Genomic DNA, 22,178 nt, shown 5'->3' with positions numbered 1-22,178 from the left:
CTTTAATTACCTAATCGTAATTGGTTCGGTAGATCAAACTTTAAGGAAAACCGCAATTAAAACCAACAAAAACACAGACATAATTTGAAAGATAATTAGGCTTGTTTATCAATATAAATTGCGCGCTGACTTTACACTTTGCACAAGTTTACTTTCTGGCAGTGTTGGCTGAAAGCTAAATGGCTAGTGCTCTCGCTTTAAGAGCATGTCAGGAAAAGACACCTTGGACCTTAAACGTGGAGATGGTGGTGTAATAGCAGATGGTTTAGAAAGACAAGTCATTGAGTTATTCTCTTTTGCAGCTTTTTTTGGCTAATCTTACGTCTATTTCGTGAGTGGTTATTTTCATCTGTGAATAGCTATTTTCCTCATGGATGGTTGTTAATTTTTGGTCACTTCTGGTCAGAGGCGGTTTTAGACCACGTCGAGCATACCAGAGGAAGAGATTTGCAATTGTAATTTCATTGTCTGTAACGAGCGCTGCACTCTTTCGTATGTTTTCCGACGTACTTGCTCTATTGCCTTAAATCCGCCAGTCACTTCTGGTGACTGCTAAATTGTAATTAAATAAAAATACTGAACGTTGTTTAATTTTTTTCTTGCCATACCTGGCAAGTGAACGTACCTTCACCCGGGTTAATCCATGCTATGTGTGAGGAAGTGGGTATCATCTCTAATACAAGAGTCTGGGGAGATATGCGCCTAGCTCTATGATGTGGTTGCTAATACTTGTCAGGTTCGACCACTCGAGTCGTTCGAGTGTATTTACTATACGCCAACAAAACTGTATGTCAAGAGTATGAACTGGTAGAGTCAGGCAAGCGCAGTTGTTTTCCTATCCTGGAATGGGATAATGGGATAGAAGTTTTCCAAGATAGATCTAGTTCCGCCCATCGGTAGGACTAACTCTCTTTCTACTAAGCCTTTTTACCATATTTACTTTTCAGAGATATCATACCTAAAACCAATCTATATTTATTATGATGACAACAACCACGCCGAATATAAGACTACGGACTTCAATATTAAGAACATTCGGTTTCATTGTGTTAGTTATCGGTCTTGTGCTTACCGTATATGGTCATTTAGCTGGCAGACATTGTGTAGAATGTGATCATGAACCAGATCGTGAGTCAGAACCGAATAAATCGATACAGAACCCATTACCTTGGCGGCCCCGTAAAGGTCCTAGAGACGAAGACATTCCAAATGTAGCAGATTGGCAACCTCCTAAAGGACCTAAAGACGGGGACGTTGATCATTTTCCTTTTCAAGATAAAGCTGATTTAGACCATCAAGGTCACGTGAAAGATAGCAGACATTTGATTGGTTCTGCTGAAAACGCTGGTGTTAATAAGAATGCTATACGATATGCTAAGATAATCGGACCGGTTGCATTAGTCCTTGGACTTCTTCTAATAGTTTTATCAACGTTATTAAGTCGACGCTCAAAATTAAATGATTCGTTAGATTTGAACGATAAAATACATTGGACCGAAGAAATTATGAGAGATGAACGGAAAAGACGTTCGGAAGGCCATGTTTCTATAGTACAGATTCACGAATCTACACAGTTACAAATTCATGCTCAAACGCAGTATTTTGTAACCACAAGTAATGATATGGATAGATTACCTAGCACTTCCATACTTGATCCACCACCATCATACGAGGCGTCCATTAATAAACAGCACCATAACAACGGAGCTCCAGTCGAGCGGCATGACATTGAAGGTCAACAAAATAGGAGTGAAGGTAAGCGTACATTTCTTTATTTATTTTTTGTTTAATAATTTCGTTTGTCCGTTTATTAGTTGTATATTCATTTTTTTGGTTGGATTGAAGTGAGTTAAAACAACACCAAGTTTGGTATTTTTAAAATAATCTAAAATTCTCTGCAAATTTGCTTAAGATGATTAATTACAAGTGATAATTCTATATAATTTGTATATTCTTTTTGTCGCGCATAAAGGAACTTAACATAACATTAGCAGCGTAAATTGGTACTTAAATATATTAATGGCTTGAAACACATCCAGAATTTTGATCATTCAAAAATTTTATGGTTTTTGGAATAAGTCCAAAAAAAGAAGAAAAAATGTTCTAAATGTGGTTGGAATGTTTTGAAAATTTCTTATTTTTAGCATTATCAGCATTTTGCATCTGCAATGCTTTTAAAGCCTTCAAATGTTTTTTTCTTTTGACCTCAAAGTATAACATTCTTAAACTTTGTCTTATAAGTAAACCTAATAAGGCTCAGATTGGCCAGGTCTTTGTAAAATTGAGGGGTTCTTATAAAACTCACCGGACGGAAAAAAAGAAGCCAAAACTTTGAATGCATTTTTAAATTACAACGAGATATACCACCTGACAAATCCATCTATCTTGCAAAATGACTTCCAATCCGCTTTTGGATAAGGAAGAAATAAAACGCTTTCGAAAGAGAGAAAGAAAACATTCGGCAACAACGTGGTGTTGAAAGTAGATACAGTGAACGCTCTCTAATTCGATGGTATACTATTCGATACGCTTTATTATTCGATAATATTGAAAAAGTCCCTGTCGACAAGAAACTCTTATAAACAACGCTCTACTATTCGATGCGCTCCCTTATTCGATGAAAATCAGATTCCCCTTGAAAATCGAATTAGAGAGCGTCAACTGTACTTTAAAAGGTTGATAGTTCCTTGTATTCTTGTATATTTTGACATAGCAAAAAGATCGTAGTTTTAAAAAAGCCTCGTATTTTTCTTTCGAGGTTCGGAATTTTTTTCTGAGGTAATTCTATCTACCTAACAATTAAAACAAGAGACGGGAAATTTTTTTCGTGATCATAACAATATGTACATCGACAAAATTTGATTTCATTATAAATAATTTACGACTACCGTTCGATGAAACCTCTCACAGGTTTTATTTTTCCTGCTCAACAACGCACCTCTGTTTCCAAAACCAAATAAAAATATTGAATCTCTATTGGTTATCGGAAATGCTACTCTCACATACACTTCCTGCTCAACAACACCTACGTTTCCAAAACAAAATAAAAATATTGAATCTCTATTGGTTATCGGAAATGTTACTCTCACATACAAACAAACAACTTTCTATCTATGATAAATGCTGTTGATATTGTTGTTTATTTCGGTGTCACTGAACTTACCCCCCCCCCCCAATATCAAAATGCTTCCTACGGCACTGTATCTGTTACGATTCTGTACCTAATTTCCGTATTATATATTGATATATTGACATGGTGACTAAAAGGAGACAAGACACTCAGCCATACCAACCTATAGAAAGTAAACATTACACCCCTGTATCACAAACCCGATGGGACCCCAGCGCCACTGGGAAATGTACTCAAAATTTCGTCTCCAGTTGAAAAAATACCCTACTACAATTTCAGCATTTCAGCCCCACTTGGAAAAGGAATTCTTTTCATTCCCACTTAAAATTCAACGGAAAAATTGCACTCCGATTAACCACCCCCACTGGAATTTTCGGGAAATGATCAAAATCAAAATTAAACCAACCTACGCTATTTCAATCCTATCGACTTTTGACAGTTGTTGGCTCGCCTATAGCCTTCTTTTGTTTGGCAAAAAATGTAAATTTTGCTTAATGTAGGAGTTTTGGTGGTGGGCTATCAACTTCAATGTCCAGGAAAGAATAGAATTATTTTTAGTAAGACATTTTAAGAATCTTGATAAAATATTACTTCCTTAAACTTGACCTAGTCTAAATTATTTCTAATCCATCGAGAATCAATCTACGCACAAGGTTGTTTTGATGTTTTAAAGGACCGATGGCCGGTTTGAATCTCCACTTACTCCAATGTTCCGTACAGTTCTTAGATAGCCGTACTAGCTTCCCCACAAACCTCGTTTAAATAATCGAAAGACAAAAGTCAGATTTCACTTTTATTGGTAGAAAGAAAAGAAGGGGTGAGACAAAATTCGATGAGACACGAGAAAGAGTTTCAGGTTGGGATGGAGCATGTTGCATTCCACCAACGCGAAAAAAAACTTCTCGTCCCAAGCCTTTAGACTTGCTCTTTTTTTACTGTCCGGCGCCAATTAAACTGGGAGGGGCTAATTATGAACGTGCATTGAAATAAAGACGAAGATAGTTTCTTTACCGGATATTTGGAAAATGGTTACTAGCTTCTTTAAGCTACTATAACAAAAGACTAAATTTTAGAATGATTTCCTGCATTACAAATGTTTTGCCGCAAATTCTATAAATTTCCTTAATTGGATGTTTTGAAAAACATTAACCGGAAATTCCAGGGCAAAATTGCATCCTACGTTCGTGACTTCATTATGAGATGCTTCGAATTCTAATTTCATATTTCTGTTTCCCCCAAGGTTACAAACAAATTCGTCTATTTTTAGCTTGCTTAAATTAGATTTTTGAAAGTTTACATGATGAGCCAGGACAGAAATTTGACACTGGGGTTCAGGAAAAAATTAAGGGTTGAATATGGGGGAAATACAAATTCATTAATCGTATTCCAATTTTTTTTGAAAATAAATCGCGAAACTCGTGAAATATTTTTCACACAAATTGATCCCTTTCTTTTTTTTAAGGTGAAGCAGACGAAAGCCTTCAATCTACCACTGGCGTGCCACCACCCTCGTACAAGACTGCAAGTATGGTCAACCAATGAAGAAATTTTCGTATGAGGACGAGGAGGCACCATCGGTTAACGACGCAATAGGGCCGATGACTTGAAACCCCTAGTCAATACACCTTTTCGACCGTAGCCGCCAATTTTTTCTTTGTTTTACCACCGTCCTAGTCTTTTTTTCACACCTATAGACAATAGATAAAAGGTGTCAAAAAAGGATTGGATCGAGTTTAAGGGGAAAAATACCCGCGTGTCAATTGGTGGCTACGGTCGAAAAGGTGTATTAGTTTCCTTCACTAACTTGGACTGGATACGATCGCCGGACTTAATTTTTTCAAGTTTTCGAGTATACGGACGCAGTAGTACACATATAGAAACTCTTTACAGACAAAGAATCAGGATTTTTTTATCCAAGCAAAGGGAAACTCCCCCCCTTAGTTTTCAATTTTTCTTCAAAAAGAGACATTGTCATTATCATATTATGTGCTTTAATAGCATAAGTGTCCCAGATACACATTTTCATCAGGATAGGTGTATTATGACCAGTTTGTTTATCAATGGTATTTGTCATAGAAAATAGTTTACCCCCGAACTTACAAATGAATTTAAAAGAAATATGACTTTATTCATCAATTTTAGTAGAATTTATTCAAGGTATTGCGAACCTTTAAAATATCAGTTTTTTCCTTAAAATACAATTTATTTTCAAGTTATCATATTTACAAAATATCACTTATTTATTTTATGTTGTAAATTTTAATGTAAATATCAACCAATTAATAAATAATCACAAATTTTAAGTTAATTCTTCATAACTTAACCTTTTCGCCATAAATTGGGAAAAATATATGGGTCTAAAAATTGGGCTATTACTATGTACAGAAAATTTAGCCAAATTTGAGCAAAGTGGGGAAAAAATCAATTCTTAAAATGTGGTTTTTTGAAAGTTTTCGTCCATTTTAAGGCAAAAGTGGACAATTTTTCCGAAAATTTGCAATAAAAAACCTCGCATTTTTTTTCACTTTTTTACACCCTCACAGTGTACTCTGGAAAAGTAATGTACTCTTAACGGCCGCTGTAGGTCACCTAGAAAAAGAGCTGCGTTAGAGAGCGAGGGTAAGTTGTTATAAAGTCCCTCCCGCTGACAGATTTTCTTCTTATACTCACGTGATATCAACATGATATCGCTCTACTCTAGCCCGACAGTGTAATTCAAAGTATTATCTAATTCAAATAGAACAGTGGTGTGCCAGCTATTTGTAAGTAAACGCTCACCACATTAGTTTAAAAAGCTTTATTTATTACCATAATAGAGGCCCCCATCGGACCTTCAATTCACGCAATCACACATTTTTTTTTCAAACTCACACATTCACGCAATGTTTTTTCACAATTCACGCAATTTTTGTTCACGCAAACATTCCCAATTCATGCATTCACGCAATTTTTACACAGGGGGCCAACAATAACTGTTATGTTATAGATTTTATGGAGACTTTTTAGTATAATCCAATTTGAGCAAAACAGTGGTGGCCGAAACTTGTGTGTGCCAACCATCTGATGCATACACTCTGACATTAGTGTGATTTGTAGCATCCATACCATTTGATGCTTGTAAAACATTTTCATTTCCATTCAAACGAAATCTCAATATGTACTCTCCGTTTTCCAAAACCTGCTCCACCCTGTTGGAAGTATTGGAGAAAAAATTGTTGTATTTATAGTAATTGTGTTTTTAGCGAGAAAAAAAAAACACTCTTAGACCATGTTCACTCGTTACTGTTCCATTACACTCTGGTTAGATTTTTGTTACTGATCGAGTATGTTCATATTGGTTTCGGAACGTTTCGGAGCAAGAAAACGGAGCAGTTTCGTTATTCCGATGAAAAAAGTGGAGCAAAACCGCTTCGATCTTATTTTCTTTGTAACGTTTTCTCTTTTGATGTTTCGAGTTTTGACGTTCACACTTGTTTCGAAGCCGTTTCGTTTCGGAACGAAACTGTGACGTCTGAAAATGGCCTTAACTAACGTTCGATACTTGTTGAATTTTGAAATTTTCAGGTCCATTTCAGTTGACTTCAAAAACATTCGCAAAATTAAATTCACGTAAAATTTTTGAATACCCTGATCCGCAAAATTAAATATATCGTGAAATTTTAACCAATTCAGGATTGATCAATTAATCATCTTTTATTGCTTTTAAAAGCCCACCGATATCTTATATAAAACACTAAATAGAGCTACTCTGTCACTAGCTGAAGCAAAATAATCTGCCATCTTTGATAAGTAGACCATAGTTCGGTGCCGGCCGTATCTTTCGCCTCGTCGCTTCGCGCCATTCAGTTTTTTTTGCTTGGTTGAATAAATTACCGGTACCGAACTGTGACCTACTGTGACCTACTTTCAGCAAAGATGGTGCATTATTTGCTTCACCTACCGTTGCTTGGGAAATACAGAGTAGCTCTATCTAGTGTTTCATATAAGATATCTATGTACAAACCTCATCCTCATTATTCGACCCCATGTTTGAGTAGACTGGTACCCACTCTTCCACCGTGTTGCTTTTTCAGTCCCTTTTTCCATTTCTACAGTGTATGAGTTACTGCCACGAAGAAAGACCACCGCAATTCGACTTCCAAAGACCTCATGATTTCGACCAGTTGTTATATGGAACAAATTGCAATAATGTCCTGAAATAAAAAAAATATATAATATAATCGATTTATGGAAAGCTTGGTTTCGGGGGCTCATATAGGCCCTGTTGACGGGGGCATGGCACTGGGCGAAATAAGAGATTTCCAATCCTGGAAATATCTTGAAAATATGATACTTCCATATACATTTGTAAATATGAAAATATGACTTTTCTGTATTTCCTAAGTTACACATTTTCAAGACATTTCCAGTATTGGAAATCACTTATTTCGCCCAGTGTAGCGCTCTCACTTTTCGGCAGACTAATTTCTAAATACACTCTTCTCGAGATGCATAAATTTATTGTTGTCCTCGTTTTCAAACAGATTTCATTGCTATAAAATTATACATTTAAACCAATTTAAATTCCCAAAAGACAAACATTAACTGTAAAACAAAAGTACTTGAAATTCTAAATGTCTCATGAGGTGTAAACAACACAATTATCATCGTGAATATGTAATTTTATAGCAATGAAATCTGTTTGAAAACGAGGACAACAATAAATTTATGCATCTCGAGAAGAGTGTATTAAACAACCTACAAGACTAAATTTTCACCCGGTTAGATCGCGTTTTTAGGGTGTTAAGAAAGTGTGAAAAGTGAACTTTTTCTTGTCGCATGATAGGCGACAATCCTCTCCCTCCAAAATATTTGCCGCCTCACTCCAAATGGCTCACCGGGACCCATGGGGTTTATTACCCGGGGGCACTCGATTCAAAAACAAACGGACGTGATGCGGCCCAAAATTAGGCCTTTAAATCGGGCCCTAACGGTGCACATTTTCTTGAAGGTTTTTGACCATTCTAAGGCCAAATTTTGTCATTAGAGTGCACTTTTTCTCGTCTCTGCTCATTTCGACCCATATAGTGGACTTTGGGAAGCTTGGAAAAATGACACTTAAGGGCCGTACGTACGGTCGGGCGGTTACCTTGTCGTTTAATTCAACTTGCAAAGGTTCTACTTATGGAAGCTACATTGTAAAAACTTTCATTATTCAAAACAGAGAAAGTTTGTAAAACTTATGTTTGGTCACTGAGAAGAGAAACTCAGATCCTCTGCAAGTTTTTCAATTAAATTAATTTTGAATTTGTTAATCCAATGTAAGAAAATATTCTCCTTGTAGTTAATTTCTTTATTTATCTATTAAGGATTGAGACCAGCATTTTCTCAATTTCCAGACCCTTTCTTCATTTGAATTTTAAAACTTACTTTTTAGCTACCTTCATATACTAACCTGTATATGGCTCGATCATTAAGTATGTGATATCAAGAAAAAATTCTTTTGGCCAATCAGGAACAAGATCCCATAATTTTGATTTGACCAAACGGTGTGCTGAAAATAAAAATGTTCGGAATTTCATATTGATTTTCTAAGTTTTGTAAATCTTGATTTGAATTCCTTTGACCACTGCAGACGAAAAACGAATATCCTCAACAGGGGAGGTGTGGAAAAGTTCTGGAAAAGCCCATTTTAGGGTCTGATATAAAATTTTTGGTTCTTGGCAACCAAACAAGTGCCTCTCGTATTCCAGTGATAAAAATATGATATACAAAAAATAGCACTGAAGTTTTTCACAACTTCATCGTCTTTCATGGGAATTAAACTCCGTTTTGCACCAGAACATAGGGAAACTCGGGAAACACAGGGAAACTCGGAAAGCCTTATTTTGATTCAAAAACTCAGAAAACTAGCTGGGGAAACAATATCTTGATTTGAGTTTGAACCCTTATGTCATTTTAGGGTTTTCCTTTCACAGGGACGAATTCACCCAGCTGGTAAACAACGTTGTTTCAACGTTTATTTAATGTTCCCAACGTCCATATAACGTTAGATGAACGTTAAAAGAACGTTTTGTACAAGCTGAGAGTCCTTACCATCTGTATTAAACTCTATGTTGCTAATAATCTTTTCAGCAAAGAAGATTCGAGGGTTCGATATATCCATAGCAACACGACGTACTGCGACTGTTTCATTTCTATGGCGACCTTGGTAACTAACATAGCCGTTAACAGTCACCACGAAAAGCTGTTTGTCAAGTGTGTTTGCTGTCTGGAAGCCTGTTCATCATATATGAAAATAATGGAATTAATAAATAAATTATTTCATTCTGGTAAGTGGTAAAATGTTCTTAAATTTTTTTTGACATCTAGTTTTACCAACCAAATTTCCCTAGACTAAACTAAACGTGACGACTTTTTTTCTACGTATTTGGTAACTTTGCAACTTTTTCAAATGTGTGGACCCTATATTTTCGGGCTCCAAACATTTGATATTTTGACGTCACTCTTAATTTTTTGAAGCTTTTGCACTAGTGAAATAATCAAATTTAGACCATGTTCATTACTGTTCCGGATCGAGTGTGTTCATATCGGTTTCGGAACGTTTCGGAGCAAGAAAACGGAGCAGTTCCGTTCCGATGAAAAAGTAGAGCGAGACCGTTTCAATTTGTTTTACTTTGTAAAGTTTTCTTTTTTGACGTTTCGAATTCTGACATACACTTGACCGCAAGCTGCCAAGCCATGGCGTATACCATTACACTCAAAAAACTCTAGAAGAGCGATGCTCACGCGAGGCCAAACCTCTTGAGTGCCAAGGCACGCAATGCCTGACCCATTTATTTTTTCTCTTGTATCAGAGTTTGCAATGGTACCCAATTCCCCCACACATGGCATGTGTTGACCAAAAGGTACGGTGGGCACCGGACGCGGGCTTTCTAGGCAGGAGTCAAGAATGATAGCCACTATCCCAAAAAGTAACGAAATCCCGGTTTAATAAGGTAGTCTACAAACCCCACTTTGTCATTATTCGCCGAGTTAGGTAATATGATATTTTGGATTCGAGTTTTAGGCGTTAATAAACAATTAGAAAAGAACAAAACCCTTTCAGATCAGGGCTTGGTTGTTCCGAAAGTGTGTTAGCGTCCGGATCAAATTACGATTAGTGCCGATCAAGTTATTGTTCGAAACTTACCTATCATAACTTGATGAATTTCTTGGCTCACATCAAGAGAGTTTGTCATTAGTTCAAATTTTTCGCCATTTCTTTCATGAGTAATCTTTAAAATAGACGACATCTTTTTGACGTCTAAAATAACGTCATTGTTTTTCGTCATCCGTAAGATTTGACCGTCACCTGTTGACATGTCGATTTTGACGTTGAATGTTATGAACCAATCTTCAGGAAATGTTGAAGGAGTATTGGCCACTGAAAGTGGAATAAATTTGAAATAAATTTTCAAACACTCTCATACCCAGAGCCAGGCGGTCCACTTTTTGAGTTTATTGCTTGACGCGATACAACCTTTTTAGTAGGGGGGGGGGATGTTTTTTTTTGGAAAGCTAATGGGTAGGGGAGTCAAGTAACATAGGTGCCGCAATTTTTTTTCGGACTAGGTTCGAGTTTAGAGATACTTGAAAACTTTAAATAATTATTCAACAAGGGAGAAGTAGTTATTTTTTCAAGGGGATAAATGCTTCAATGTGGTAGCCAGAGGCACTTGGTCCACTTTTTGAGATTATTAATTGACACGATACAACCTTTCGTGTTTGTAAGTGCTATAGACATTTTCATAAATTACGTTAAGAACATATAACTTGCCTCGTTTTGAAATTATTGCCATGGTGATTAACTCCCAGCGGATTTTATTAAAAAACTACTTCCTATTCATAAGAAAATTATTTAATGTTTCAAGAGACATAATCACCATGCCAATTGTTTGAATACGAGGCAAGTGTTGTTCGTGACATAATTTATGAAAAGGTCTATCAGAACCATAAAATAAACAAACAAAGAGACTGGGTTCGAATTTGAGTTTTAATGGTTCCACAAAGAAGCTTGAAAGCTTAATTTTTGCCAATGCAGATAGACAGTTTATACCGTTTTCAAAGAATTTGGAGACTCAAGTATTGAGTAAAGTGAGTATCACCATAGCCTCTAAAGTCTTATGTTCTAAATATTTTACACTGGCGATAAATGATACAAAAAACCTAATCTAAGCCAGGGTTTAAATCTTGACCGATAAATAGGGCATTCAATGGTGGTTCAATAACCTTGAAATTGAATCGATTTTCAGGGCATAAACTTTACCTAAATTTATCTTAATTTCAATTTTTAGTTGGATTTCCAAGGGGTTATACTAAGCACTGAAAAGTTTGTCACAATAATCGTCCCAAGGTGACATATTTCATTTGAAATATATTATATATAAAGATAACGGACTGAAATGCGATGGGGATTGATATTCCCATATGTTTATGGCTGGGGATTTCAGTTCTTCTGTTTTCAAGTCACAAAATTCAGGGGAGATGGGAAAAAAAGTATTATATTTCGAAGTGAGGATTGGTTTATTTGATTACTTTCAGTGGGGATAAAAATTGGAGGAATAATTTCCACCGGGAACGATTTTTTGGCCATATTTCCCAGTGGGAATGGGTGATTTCAGGGGTGTATTGGATGAAGGTTAATAAAATTACATTGAGTGTCCATTGTCACAAAGCGACTGTCATTTGTCTTCAAAAACATCTTTGACATGTCAAACTAAAAAATGAGAAGAAATTAAGAAGAAATATAAAAACATCATGAGAACAACTTGCATTTCCTTTAGTTTCTGTGGAAAACTTTGAGAAATAATCGGCTGTAATACTTTATCATGCCGACGGATTTTCTACCAAGTTATTGCTTTTTGACGAAAATTTGGAGAAAAAAAACATACCATTTTCTCATTTTTCTCATAGTAGTACCAGCCATGTGCCTCTTCTAGTGTATTATCTCCTTCATTTTGTGCTGTGTGGCGCATAACCTCACAAATCTTATCTCCGTAATGGTAATTAACCGATTTACAACCATTCACATACTCACAAGAGGCCAAACAACGTACTATTGTAGGCTCCTTTAACACGACTCTATCTCTATGCTGCAGTTTCTTATTACGCACTGCTTTGGTAAAAGTCGAATCTAGGATAACTTGTTCAAAAAATAACAGCCCTAGTACGAGATATCTGAAAACAAGTTTCTTGGTGCAGTGAAACATCTTCCTAAAGTCTGGAGCTGGTTCATAAAAAAAAAGAATTACTCGGTTTTCAAATATTCCATTAATTTTTTTCTATAAAATGAAAAATGAGAAATTTCCTGTAAATTTGTTTCAATAATTTATACATATAAAATTTACAACAAACAAAATTAATGTTAACGAAAAATTTATTTGGGTATCGCACTCCACTTGTCTTTTTATAAGAACAAACTGTTTAAAAGCATATGGCTTCGATGGCCAAAATGTTAAGAACAAGTTAAGAATATCTAAAGGCTTTTTTATGGACTCTAAAATACCAAATATCTTAGGAAATACAAAAATAGTACTATACATAAATAATCAAAAAATGGTGAACATTTTCAGAAAATTTTCAGAACATTAACTTTTAGGCTTGAAACTCAAAAAAGGTAAGAACATTCAAAAATCTTTGGATGTTCTTACAAAAAACATGGAATTTAAAAGTTTACACGAGAAAACGGCATATCATGTTATTGTTGTTTTAAATATCCTAAATAACTGATTACCAACATCCATATCACTATTGCCTTTGCTATGGTAAATCAAATATACATATTTACGCGTTTTCTATATGAACACCCTTAATTTTTTGAAAACTTCGGATGTTGTTTATACCGTTTTTAGTTTTAAGTCTAAAATTGTTTTTAAGATGTTCGTATTTTCACTATTTTTGAAAGTATTGTGAGTATTTTTGCCCATTTTCCTACGAAATTGGGTGTTTTAGAATCTGCAAAGCCTTAGAATGTTCCTAACATGTTCTTAATATTTCAGCCATCAAAGCCTTATGTTCTTATATAGTTTGTTCTTATAAAAGAAACGTGTATACATATTTAATTTCTCTTCCTTGGGAACATTTGAATAAGTAACATGATGCATGAATCCAAAACTAAATTCTATTCCATACACGGCTCACATAAGCAATATTACAATATCATATAATCAATAATATACCCCCTTCTCACGAAACCGGTGGGGCTCCCTCCCATTTGAAAATTGGCTAAAAGATCGTCCCCAGTGGAAAATTATCCTCCAATTTTTGTCCCCGTTGAAAGTAATCAAATAAACAAATCCTCACAATAAAATAATGTGCTATTTTTTCCCTCCCCATTGAATTTACTATATATTAACTTGAAAGCAATGGAATAAAATCCCCAGTCATAAAAAACATGGGAAAATAAATCCCCATCGAGTTTTATAGTCCGTTATTTTCATCCCAACTGGCTGAAAAAAATTTACTGTGACTGTGAGAAGGGGTATAAGAATGTTTTATGAGGCCCAAAATAATTTTTCTAAATTCATCTCCATATCCGATTTTTGCAAATTTTTAGATCGAGAAAATTTTCAGAAAATTTGTACAGACTTTGGCTAAATGGAAAAATCGTGGCATGCGTAAAATTAGGAGATTTGCGCATTTGCGCTATTTTCTTAGGGGGTATAAAAAAACACTAAGAGTGCCTTGTCCACGATTTTTCGTTTCAAAGTTGTCGTCGAGATTAGCAAGAATTAGTAGGGCTGTATGTGCTTTGTCACGATAAGAACTATCATTGACTAATCGGAATTGATCACGTCAAAAACTTGCAAGGGTAAGCAGTAGCGTGGTGGCGGGCATTCATTTACCCCCCCCCCTCCCACAGTGTAGGCTTTTCAAAGGGGCGTCGAAATACAAAGGGTACAAAAAGACGCCTTTGATTACTAAATTCGGAGCCCCTTTGCTTTTTTACACCTTAGGTATGGCAGTTTTCGGCCAAAAAGAGAGAAAATACCCCAAAATTTCATTGCTTGCTTTGCTCGAGTTATTTTTAAAACAAAGATATTTACATTTCATAGGGGGCGCCAAAATCAAAATGTTGCCAAAATTGCCTTCCCAGCTCGCCCAAATTTTAGTCAACCCACCATGCTACTGAGGGTAGGGGGAAAATACCCCTGATGAGTATTATGCTAACAACATTTTCTCTTCGTTTCTTCACCACGACCACTTGGGTTTTGGCTTTCATCCTCTAAAACTCCTTCCAACTTCATTAATACCCTCTCTATGATTCGTCCCAAAGATTCATCAAATTCGTCTCCAGTCCTTGTTGAAACTTCAAAATATTCTGTAATATTCGCATATTCTAATCTATCCTTCATAGCTTGTAATGACACGCTTTTATCTCCTTCTCGATCAGTCTTCGTGCCAATCACGAAATACAAACATTCGCCTTTTTCAATGTGTTCTGTAGCTGTTCTATACCATTTTTTAAGGCCTTCGCCAGAATGGTCATTGGTTGTATCATATATCAATAAAACACCTTTGCTTTGTCGAAGGTACTGTTTACTGAGACTTGCACTGTTTTCGATACCAAGTGTATCCCAAAGTTGAATCTATAAAGGAAGGAAATATTTAAAAAACGCGCTTACTTTATTCACTTATCGAATTAAAAGGGGCTAAAAATAGGGGCGGGGGTCACGGTTAGCGGAGGAGTGGAATCATGACTTTTTTTAGGGTGGAGTGGCGGTATTCGACGAAAACTCAGGCGGAATCTCGGAGATTAGATACTTTGTCTCGCTTAGACGGTTGGCATTACGAAGTGGCGGAATCAGGTACCCCTGAGACCCCAATAAAGATTGTTTTTAAATAATTTGTTCATAGGTTATCGTCAAAATTAAGCCTCATTTTTCATAAGAAAATATTCAATTGAATGATAATATTGTGAATAAAAAAATTTCTTAACGCGATTCTATACGAATTTCTAAGCTATAGAAAGAAGCAAAATGATTACTTTCCAGGAAGGGGGAGTCGAGCACTCAAGGCCGCACCCTAAGTGTACAATTCTGGACAAAAGGTTTGTAGACTTCTGCAATATTTGCAAAATACTTCAATACTGCAGTCAAACCGCAAGGGCAAACCACAAGGGCTTGATTAACTGGCTTACACCAGTATCAAAACGCTGATTTTTTGCTTGTGGTTCCCTCAAAAGCAATTCAAAAGCAATGCAACGACTTCAAAAGTGTTTTTCTTAACTTCTATCCCCTTTCAGACACATTGAAGAGTCATTTTGCTCTATTTCTCATCATTTTTCACTGAAATTTCATTTGTCTACAACCTTTTGTCCGGCATTGTCTGAATTTTTAAGAAAAAATTGAACAGGGGTCTTCTCTGAAGTGGCAATTTTCCATCAAAGTATCTCAAATCGAACAACCAGAAGAAATTTCTAATTATTTCGACCATCACAGCAGGAATTATACCAAAAAAATCAAAAAATCAGCCATTTTCAGAAGTATTGACACCCCCCCCCTCAAATAGACTCAAATGTGGAGCAATAGAAAATGCTGAATCAGCAAAAATAAATTTTGAGACTCAGGAATGATCCTCAACTACAATAGAGACAACTTCAATCTGAAACTGCCATTGATATTCCCAAAAATTTGAGCTGGAAAATACACTGAGTCTCAGAATTCTCAGACAATGCTGGACAAAAGGTTTGTAGACTTCTGCAATATTTGCAAAATACTTCAATATCGACCAAAAACAAGTTCCCAAGAGGCTCTGGGTGCTTTCCAAACCCATTCAAAGTCTTTGAAAGTCACCCACTGCAGTCAAACCACAAGGGCTTGATTAACTGGCTTACACCAGTATCAAAACGCTGATTTTTTGCTTGTGGTTCCCTCAAAAGCAATTCAAAAGCAATGCAACGACTTCAAAAGTGTTTTTCTTAACTTCCATCCCCTTTCAGACACATTGAAGAGTCATTTTGCTCTATTTCTCATCATTTTTCACTGAAATTTCATTTGTCTACAACCTTTTGTCCGGCATTGTACGTCAAATAAATACCCCCAGTCTTTCTTTCAGACCGAAGTTTTTTATACAGCCAACTGGTACACAAGGTTGTTTCAACGTTCACCTAACGTTATATGGACGTTGTGAACGTTGGGTAAACGTCGAAAAAACGTTGTGTACCTGCTGGGAGACTTACCCTTCCCTCGAAATCACCAATAGAAAAGTCTCGACTACAATATTGAATTTCGTTTGGGTGCAATGGCTTCATAGTTCGGTCATCATCTTCTATGAATCGTTTCGTTTTAAAACGATAGAAGAATTTGGTTTTCCCACTTTTTGAATCTCCAAGCAATACGCATTTATAAATAGGTAGCTTCTTCGTGTTAGAAGTAGGTTTCTCCGTAAGATCGTCATAGCATGATCTAATCTTAATGTTAATTGACATATTTTTGTATTTTTTCTTTTGCTGTAAATAAATTTCTATGATGTTAAAGTAAGCCTGGGGGAGGAATACTCAGGCAAAATGGGTGCCGGATATGTGAGAGCTATAAGGGTCTCTTTTTCCAAACCTTGCTTTTGGTATGAACACCAATTTTTGTTTAAATGCAGAAAATTCTTCTGCATTTTGACTAGGAGTTCGAAAGAGAAGACAGAGAAGAAGTTTTTTCGAACCAGATTTAACTTCACAAACAAGGCACTCGCCAAGAGAAGACAACTCAGGCCTTCTCTCAACAGAAAGACCCCCTCTATAATAAAGACAAACACCACCTATTTTTGAGTTAGATGGGTGATCACATCTGAGCAACTCATAATTTTCAATCTTATCTCGAATCATCGAGGAATCGGGAAACGACTCACCAACGCAGAAGATGTCAAACTTATGAGCACTCAGAAAGGCAGTAATTTGAGCAATTTTAAACGTAAGATTAATACACAAACTCATACACAAAATCTTACTCTCCCGTAAAGATATTTGTAAGAATTAAAATTTCCAACGCACGCTCTATACTGCTGTAGACTTATTCCCATATCAAGTCATCCGGTTCAACAAATCCAAATCCAAAACCAAAATAAACCTTACAGATGTAGCTCCAACATACATAAAATAGTAAAAAAGGTACGACAAAATATTATATAGAAAAAAAGTAATTCGGTAGAAAATAAAAAGTGATTGGGTAGAAAAAATATATCTATTGATTGAGCAGAGAATTTTAATCTTATTTCAATTACTCTAGATAATGAATTAGGCTTTTACTTTATATAAACACCCGGGGGGGGGGTACTTAGGCAAATGGAGGGTGCGGTATGTGCCGCCCTTAAGGGTACCTTTTTTGGACTTCCAAAGTCCCGCTAAGGGTCGGAAAAATCAGAAAATCAAATTTCAGTCCCAGTAAGGGTCGGAAAAATAGGAAAATTTCAACTTTTTACCCCCTGAAAGATCTAAATTGTGTCAAAATTGGTCAAATTAGTCCCGCTAAGGGTCGTAAAATTCCCAAAATTTTCCTTTGTTTTCTCCTTTTTAGTCCCGGTAAGGGTCCAAAGTTCGAAAGTCGGGCGGCACGGGTGGCACCCCCCCGTCAGCTCGCAACCCTAGTACCCCCCCCCCCCCCGGGTATAAACATTTGTCGGCTTTTTTCGGGGCACACTGAAGAAAGATCTTTCCATGAAACACCAAAAAAAAATAAACTTTCCATATAAAAATATGCCCTATGTATTTTATCAGCATATTAATTAAAGTTTTTACACCTAAAGTCTATTCACGATAAGTGTGCACTCTTTTTTCATTTACCTATAACTTTTGAAGGAATTCTTCAATCTTTATAAATTTGGTATCATTGGAAAGATATTACTGAGTGGAACAATTTAAAATAAAAAAGTTCTTGAAAAATCCTAAAAACGAATATGAAAATGAAGAAGAAAAAAATGAAGATCTTGTAGAGAAGTGCTATAACTTTCATTTTTACTGTAGTGAATCTTTGATTATTGAACGTCATCACTGTGAAAAAATTTCTCAAATATAATCATTCAATCAAAAGATATCAAACAAAGTTATAAGCTGATTGACGTCTAAAAACCCTGTTTTCTGCTGTTTTTTGGGGTCAATCACTTATCAACTTTGTATCATAACTTTATATTGAATAAATATTTTAGTGAAATTTCTTCACAGCGATGACCTCCTAAGATCAAAGAATCTCTCCAGTGAAAATGAAAGTTATAGCACTTCTCTAAAAGATCTTCATTTTGTTCTTCTTCATTTTCATCTTCGTTTTTAGGATTTTTTCAAAGACTTTTTTATTTTAAATTGTTCCACTCAGTAATATCTTTCCAATGATACTAAATTTATAAAGATTGAAGAATTCCTTCAAAAGTTATAGGTAAAAGAAAAAAGAGTGCACACTTATCGTGAATAGACTTTAATATTGACATAGAAATACACTTTCTAGCTAACAGCATCATAAAAACTAAACATAGAAAATGTTGCGTTATCATAATACATAGTTTGTTAGTTCAAGCAAGCAAATCCTTTCAGAAGTAAAACCCACACTGACGGACCACACTTGTCAGCATTTTTGTCTTTCGCAAGAGAAAAGAATGTTGTAATATTATATTTTGAAAGTGTTGCCAACATAAGGGTTCTCTTACCAAGAAAATACATGTTTTTTATAAGAGCAAGCTACCTCAATTCCATTAATTTTCATACGGCCTTTATTTCGCGCATAATAGATGCAAGATAGTAAAAAAAGGGGCGCGAAATAGGCCTATTTCCGCGCATTTGGCCGAAAATTAAAGGGGGCGCGAATTAGTAATCGTTTTTTCACAAGCTTTTTCACAACGGATTCACACGGATGTGGAGCAAGTTTGTCAGAAAGAGAAAAAGAAAAACATTTTTTTGCTTATATCAGCATAATATAACAAAAGGCAGACACTATCCTGATATGAAATATGTGTCTGATACGAAACAGGAACGCTTTATTGACTCTAAAACGACAAACGACTAATTTCTTAGGAATTAGCCTCCGTCTCAGAACGCGGTCAGAAAATTTTGCGGATAATTTCACAGCGAAAATGCATCCAGTGAAATGGGAGTAGTGTATCATGATTCAAGTCGACTGACATAATTACACACATAATACATGTTACAAGTTCTGCCTAAGGATTCTCAAGCTCGGCTATAATAAAACTATTACATGTAAGTAGCAGACCCGAGTGACCAATGTTATGTAGCAGGTTGAAACATGAGTTTCTGCTGGAAAGATGCAGTTTGTTTTCAAGTTAAATCTTCAAAATAAAACAAACTGTGTGGGTTTCTTTACTTCCAAACAACCTACCAATAGTTTTGGAACACTCCATAATAAAGGAAGATGGCTCTTCTTGTGGATTGGCTGTCTGATACCCCATATAAACACGATGTGACATGAAAGTGAAGAGACATGATTTGTTGGTTTTTGTTTGATTTGTTGACTCATATATCTCATGGCAAATGGGATAGCAAATGACTTTTCATGTATTGCTTGGCTCTACATATGATACCTCTAACTTTGAGCACCTCCAGAATGTTGAAAAAAGCATTTTACGAGATGAGTTTCAATTATAATTTTCATGGAAATTTTTAATCGACAGATTTGGCTTGGCGTCATCAGTTTTGTTTGGTTGATGTTTGGTATCGTGATCATTAAATACAATGAAATGCCACACAGTCACTCTACACATGATGCCTCCAGCCATGATTGGTATCAGAATGTTGGAAAAAAAACATTGTACGAGAAATTGTTGATAGAAATTATATTGACTTATTTTTACAATTTTGGCGGTGTGGGTTTAGTTGGTTGATAATGTTTACACTGTGGGTTGGTTTTCAAAAAACTGTTGATTGTTGTTTGTTGGAATTGATTACCAAAAAAAAAAGAGAACCTTTTTTTGATTAAATACTTTATTTTTTTCATGAATCGAAAAAACCGTGTGGATAGTAGGTATGTCTTGTAGTATCTGCAGTATCTGTTTTCAAATTTTGAAAGCTCGCTATACCTACTGAATTGAAGCTCTGACTAACTCTGTTTTTAAAACTTTGAGCCATGTTTTTTTCTTTGTTGCTATTAAGGGGCCCCCCCAGCGGTTTGCGTGAATGCGTGAATGGGCTTTTTTGGTTGCGTGAATGCGTGAAAATCAAAAAAAAATTGCGTGAATGCGTGAATTGAAAAAACTTGCGTGAACGTGAAAATCCATATTTCTATTGCGTGAATGCGTGAATCTACCCTGTTTTTTGCGTGAACGCGTGAATTTTTCCTTTTCACAGTTTGTAGAAAACCCCAAGGTGCGCAGCTATCCCGAATTCAAGGGATGCCAGGTGAAGGTGCACAAAAAAATCAGCAACTTTCAAATTCTCTATTTTATAAAACGATTCATGATTTAGATGCGCTTTCTAGCAATCTAGACACCTTAAATTTCCAGATTTTTTCGCTCGGGCCAAACATATTTTGGCCCTCGAATCTTAAATAACTCTAATTTGCCACCTTGAAAGTGTTTGTTTAAGATAAAACCATGGTTATGCATGATGAGTGATCCAGAGCCAGGGCCAGAGCCACTGGGGGCAGGAGGCGGCCATGACTTCTCCACATTTTTGCAAATAAAAAGAAACTAATTTCAAAGAAACTTTTACCCATGATGTAGACTTTCGATAACCTGATTTCTTGGCAAAATTAGTCTGAAATGGAGTCGTATTTAAGCATATCAGAGGGTTAAAATAGACATTTTCTCCTGTCGGCGCAAAACATGGTTGCGCCTCCTTAGTCACTATGCTTTCAGCCCCTCCACGTTAGGAAATTAATTCGCGAGCCCTGATTAAAACCTTTCTTTTTAATTTTTTTTGATCGCTTCGCTCGCAATAAATGTTCATTCTTTTACCTCATTTTACAAGCTATCAAGCAATCGTACCTTGCCTCCAACGAATTTAGACTACATTCTTTTTCAATTGTGTTAAAGAGAGCATTTTTAGCCAAACACGAGTGACAGAGATGCAAAACTTTCCTCTCTGCGTAAACCATGGTTGCGCTTCCTTACCCCTGAGCTAAGCATCATGGTGTCATACTCGAGTTTGTTTGACCTATTTTTGATAATGTTTAAGCTATTTTTTGTACAAAATTCGCCTGCGGCGCATATCTTTTCACTTACTATCGTGATACATTAACTGCAGAAGCTTCATCTTTTCCAATCGATCGTGACAAGTTAGAAGAATCAAATATTTTGCGTGATGGCATGTGATTAAAGTTGAAAAATTACGTAACGCTTTCTATTTGGGGGCTTCTTATGACGCTACCAAACACGGTTTTTTATAGTCAGGTCTACAGGAAAAAATCACTACTGAGTTAAGTTTTTCTCAAGTGCATGACCAGATCCGGTCGAATAATATCTCGAGTACAGTCTTGTCATACTTTTTTATGCAAATCGAACGTTTTACTCCATAATGGCGGAAATTACGTAAATTACGTAACTTAGCGAGATGTGCAAGACCTCTATTTTTGACATTTTCCCCGATTTTTTCCGAAAATTTCCCCGATTTCCCAAAAAATTGGGTTTACGTGAATTTCGAGAAAAACTTGCGTGAATGCGTGAATTGCGAAATTTTTTTGCGTGAATGCGTGAAATTTGGGTCCGCTGGGGGGGGCCTCTATTAAAGATAGATTTTTAAATTGTCGTAATGTAAATTTATGGTAAAGTTTTAGTTTTTGAGTTTAGTTCGTCAGTAGTACAGTAGTATTTTTTCAGTAATCCTTTCTTGTAAATATAGTAACATTTAACCAGACTCATTGCCCTCATTATATTCGAATTTGTATTTTTTTAGGACTGATAAGTACATATTTTTAAACACCAAAACAAAGCAAACAACATGCCAGTTCTTTCTGGACAAATATAAGTATATGTATACTTTATTGTGTGCTTTGAGATCTATTTTAAATCAACCCTCTCAACTGCTGGTCTTTCAACTATCATTTAGGAGTATAGAATGGGCTTCCATAAGTACCATTTTCTCTAAGTATTTTGTGCA

At 35.8% G+C, this 22,178-nt stretch overlaps 3 protein-coding genes across 3 annotated transcripts; 1 reads left to right on the top strand and 2 right to left on the bottom strand.

Annotated features, from left to right (window-relative positions):
- The first annotated feature begins 947 nt into the window (after nt 1–947).
- LOC136804377 (uncharacterized) lies at nt 948–4,768 on the top strand. The gene is made up of 2 exons (XM_067061088.1): nt 948–1,755; nt 4,593–4,768. Exons 1-2 carry the CDS (start codon nt 981–983, stop codon nt 4,670–4,672), a joined length of 855 nt encoding a protein of 284 aa, XP_066917189.1. The 5' UTR covers nt 948–980; the 3' UTR covers nt 4,673–4,768.
- A 587-nt stretch (nt 4,769–5,355) lies between these two features.
- On the bottom strand, nt 5,356–12,413 carry LOC136804376 (uncharacterized). The gene is made up of 7 exons (XM_067061087.1): nt 12,043–12,413; nt 11,804–11,867; nt 10,302–10,535; nt 9,206–9,388; nt 8,565–8,663; nt 7,134–7,323; nt 5,356–6,318 (listed from the first exon to the last, which is right to left on the bottom strand). Exons 1-7 carry the CDS (start codon nt 12,358–12,360, stop codon nt 6,120–6,122), a joined length of 1,287 nt encoding a protein of 428 aa, XP_066917188.1. The 5' UTR covers nt 12,361–12,413; the 3' UTR covers nt 5,356–6,119.
- A 448-nt stretch (nt 12,414–12,861) lies between these two features.
- Nucleotides 12,862–16,675, bottom strand: LOC136804375 (ras-related protein Rab-2B-like). The gene is made up of 2 exons (XM_067061086.1): nt 16,332–16,675; nt 12,862–14,739 (listed from the first exon to the last, which is right to left on the bottom strand). Exons 1-2 carry the CDS (start codon nt 16,578–16,580, stop codon nt 14,317–14,319), a joined length of 672 nt encoding a protein of 223 aa, XP_066917187.1. The 5' UTR covers nt 16,581–16,675; the 3' UTR covers nt 12,862–14,316.
- Between the last annotated feature and the right edge of the window lie 5,503 nt (nt 16,676–22,178).

Source organism: Clytia hemisphaerica, unplaced genomic scaffold, assembly GCF_902728285.1.
Source record: "Clytia hemisphaerica strain Z4C2 unplaced genomic scaffold, Clytia hemisphaerica genome assembly, whole genome shotgun sequence".
Lineage (NCBI taxonomy): Eukaryota > Metazoa > Cnidaria > Hydrozoa > Leptothecata > Clytiidae > Clytia > Clytia hemisphaerica.
Note: the sequence above shows the minus strand (reverse complement) of the source record. Positions and strands in the feature narration are given on the sequence as shown.

What these genes read in the sequence shown, in the direction of transcription:
- LOC136804375 (XM_067061086.1), bottom strand. Translation starts at nt 16,580, where the DNA reads ATGTCAATTAACATTAAGATTAGATCATGCTATGACGATCTTACGGAG. An exon ending in TTGGTGATTTCGAGGGAAGG is followed by an intron (nt 14,740 to 16,331) that starts GTAAGTCTCCCA and finishes CTTCCTTTATAG; the next exon opens with ATTCAACTTTGGGATACACT.
- LOC136804377 (XM_067061088.1), top strand. Translation starts at nt 981, where the DNA reads ATGATGACAACAACCACGCCGAATATAAGACTACGGACTTCAATATTA. An exon ending in TCAACAAAATAGGAGTGAAG is followed by an intron (nt 1,756 to 4,592) that starts GTAAGCGTACAT and finishes CTTTTTTTTAAG; the next exon opens with GTGAAGCAGACGAAAGCCTT.
- LOC136804376 (XM_067061087.1), bottom strand. Translation starts at nt 12,360, where the DNA reads ATGTTTCACTGCACCAAGAAACTTGTTTTCAGATATCTCGTACTAGGG. An exon ending in ATGAGAAAAATGAGAAAATG is followed by an intron (nt 11,868 to 12,042) that starts GTATGTTTTTTT and finishes CTCATTTTTTAG; the next exon opens with TTTGACATGTCAAAGATGTT. An exon ending in AATGATCGAGCCATATACAG is followed by an intron (nt 7,324 to 8,564) that starts GTTAGTATATGA and finishes TTTTTATTTCAG; the next exon opens with GACATTATTGCAATTTGTTC.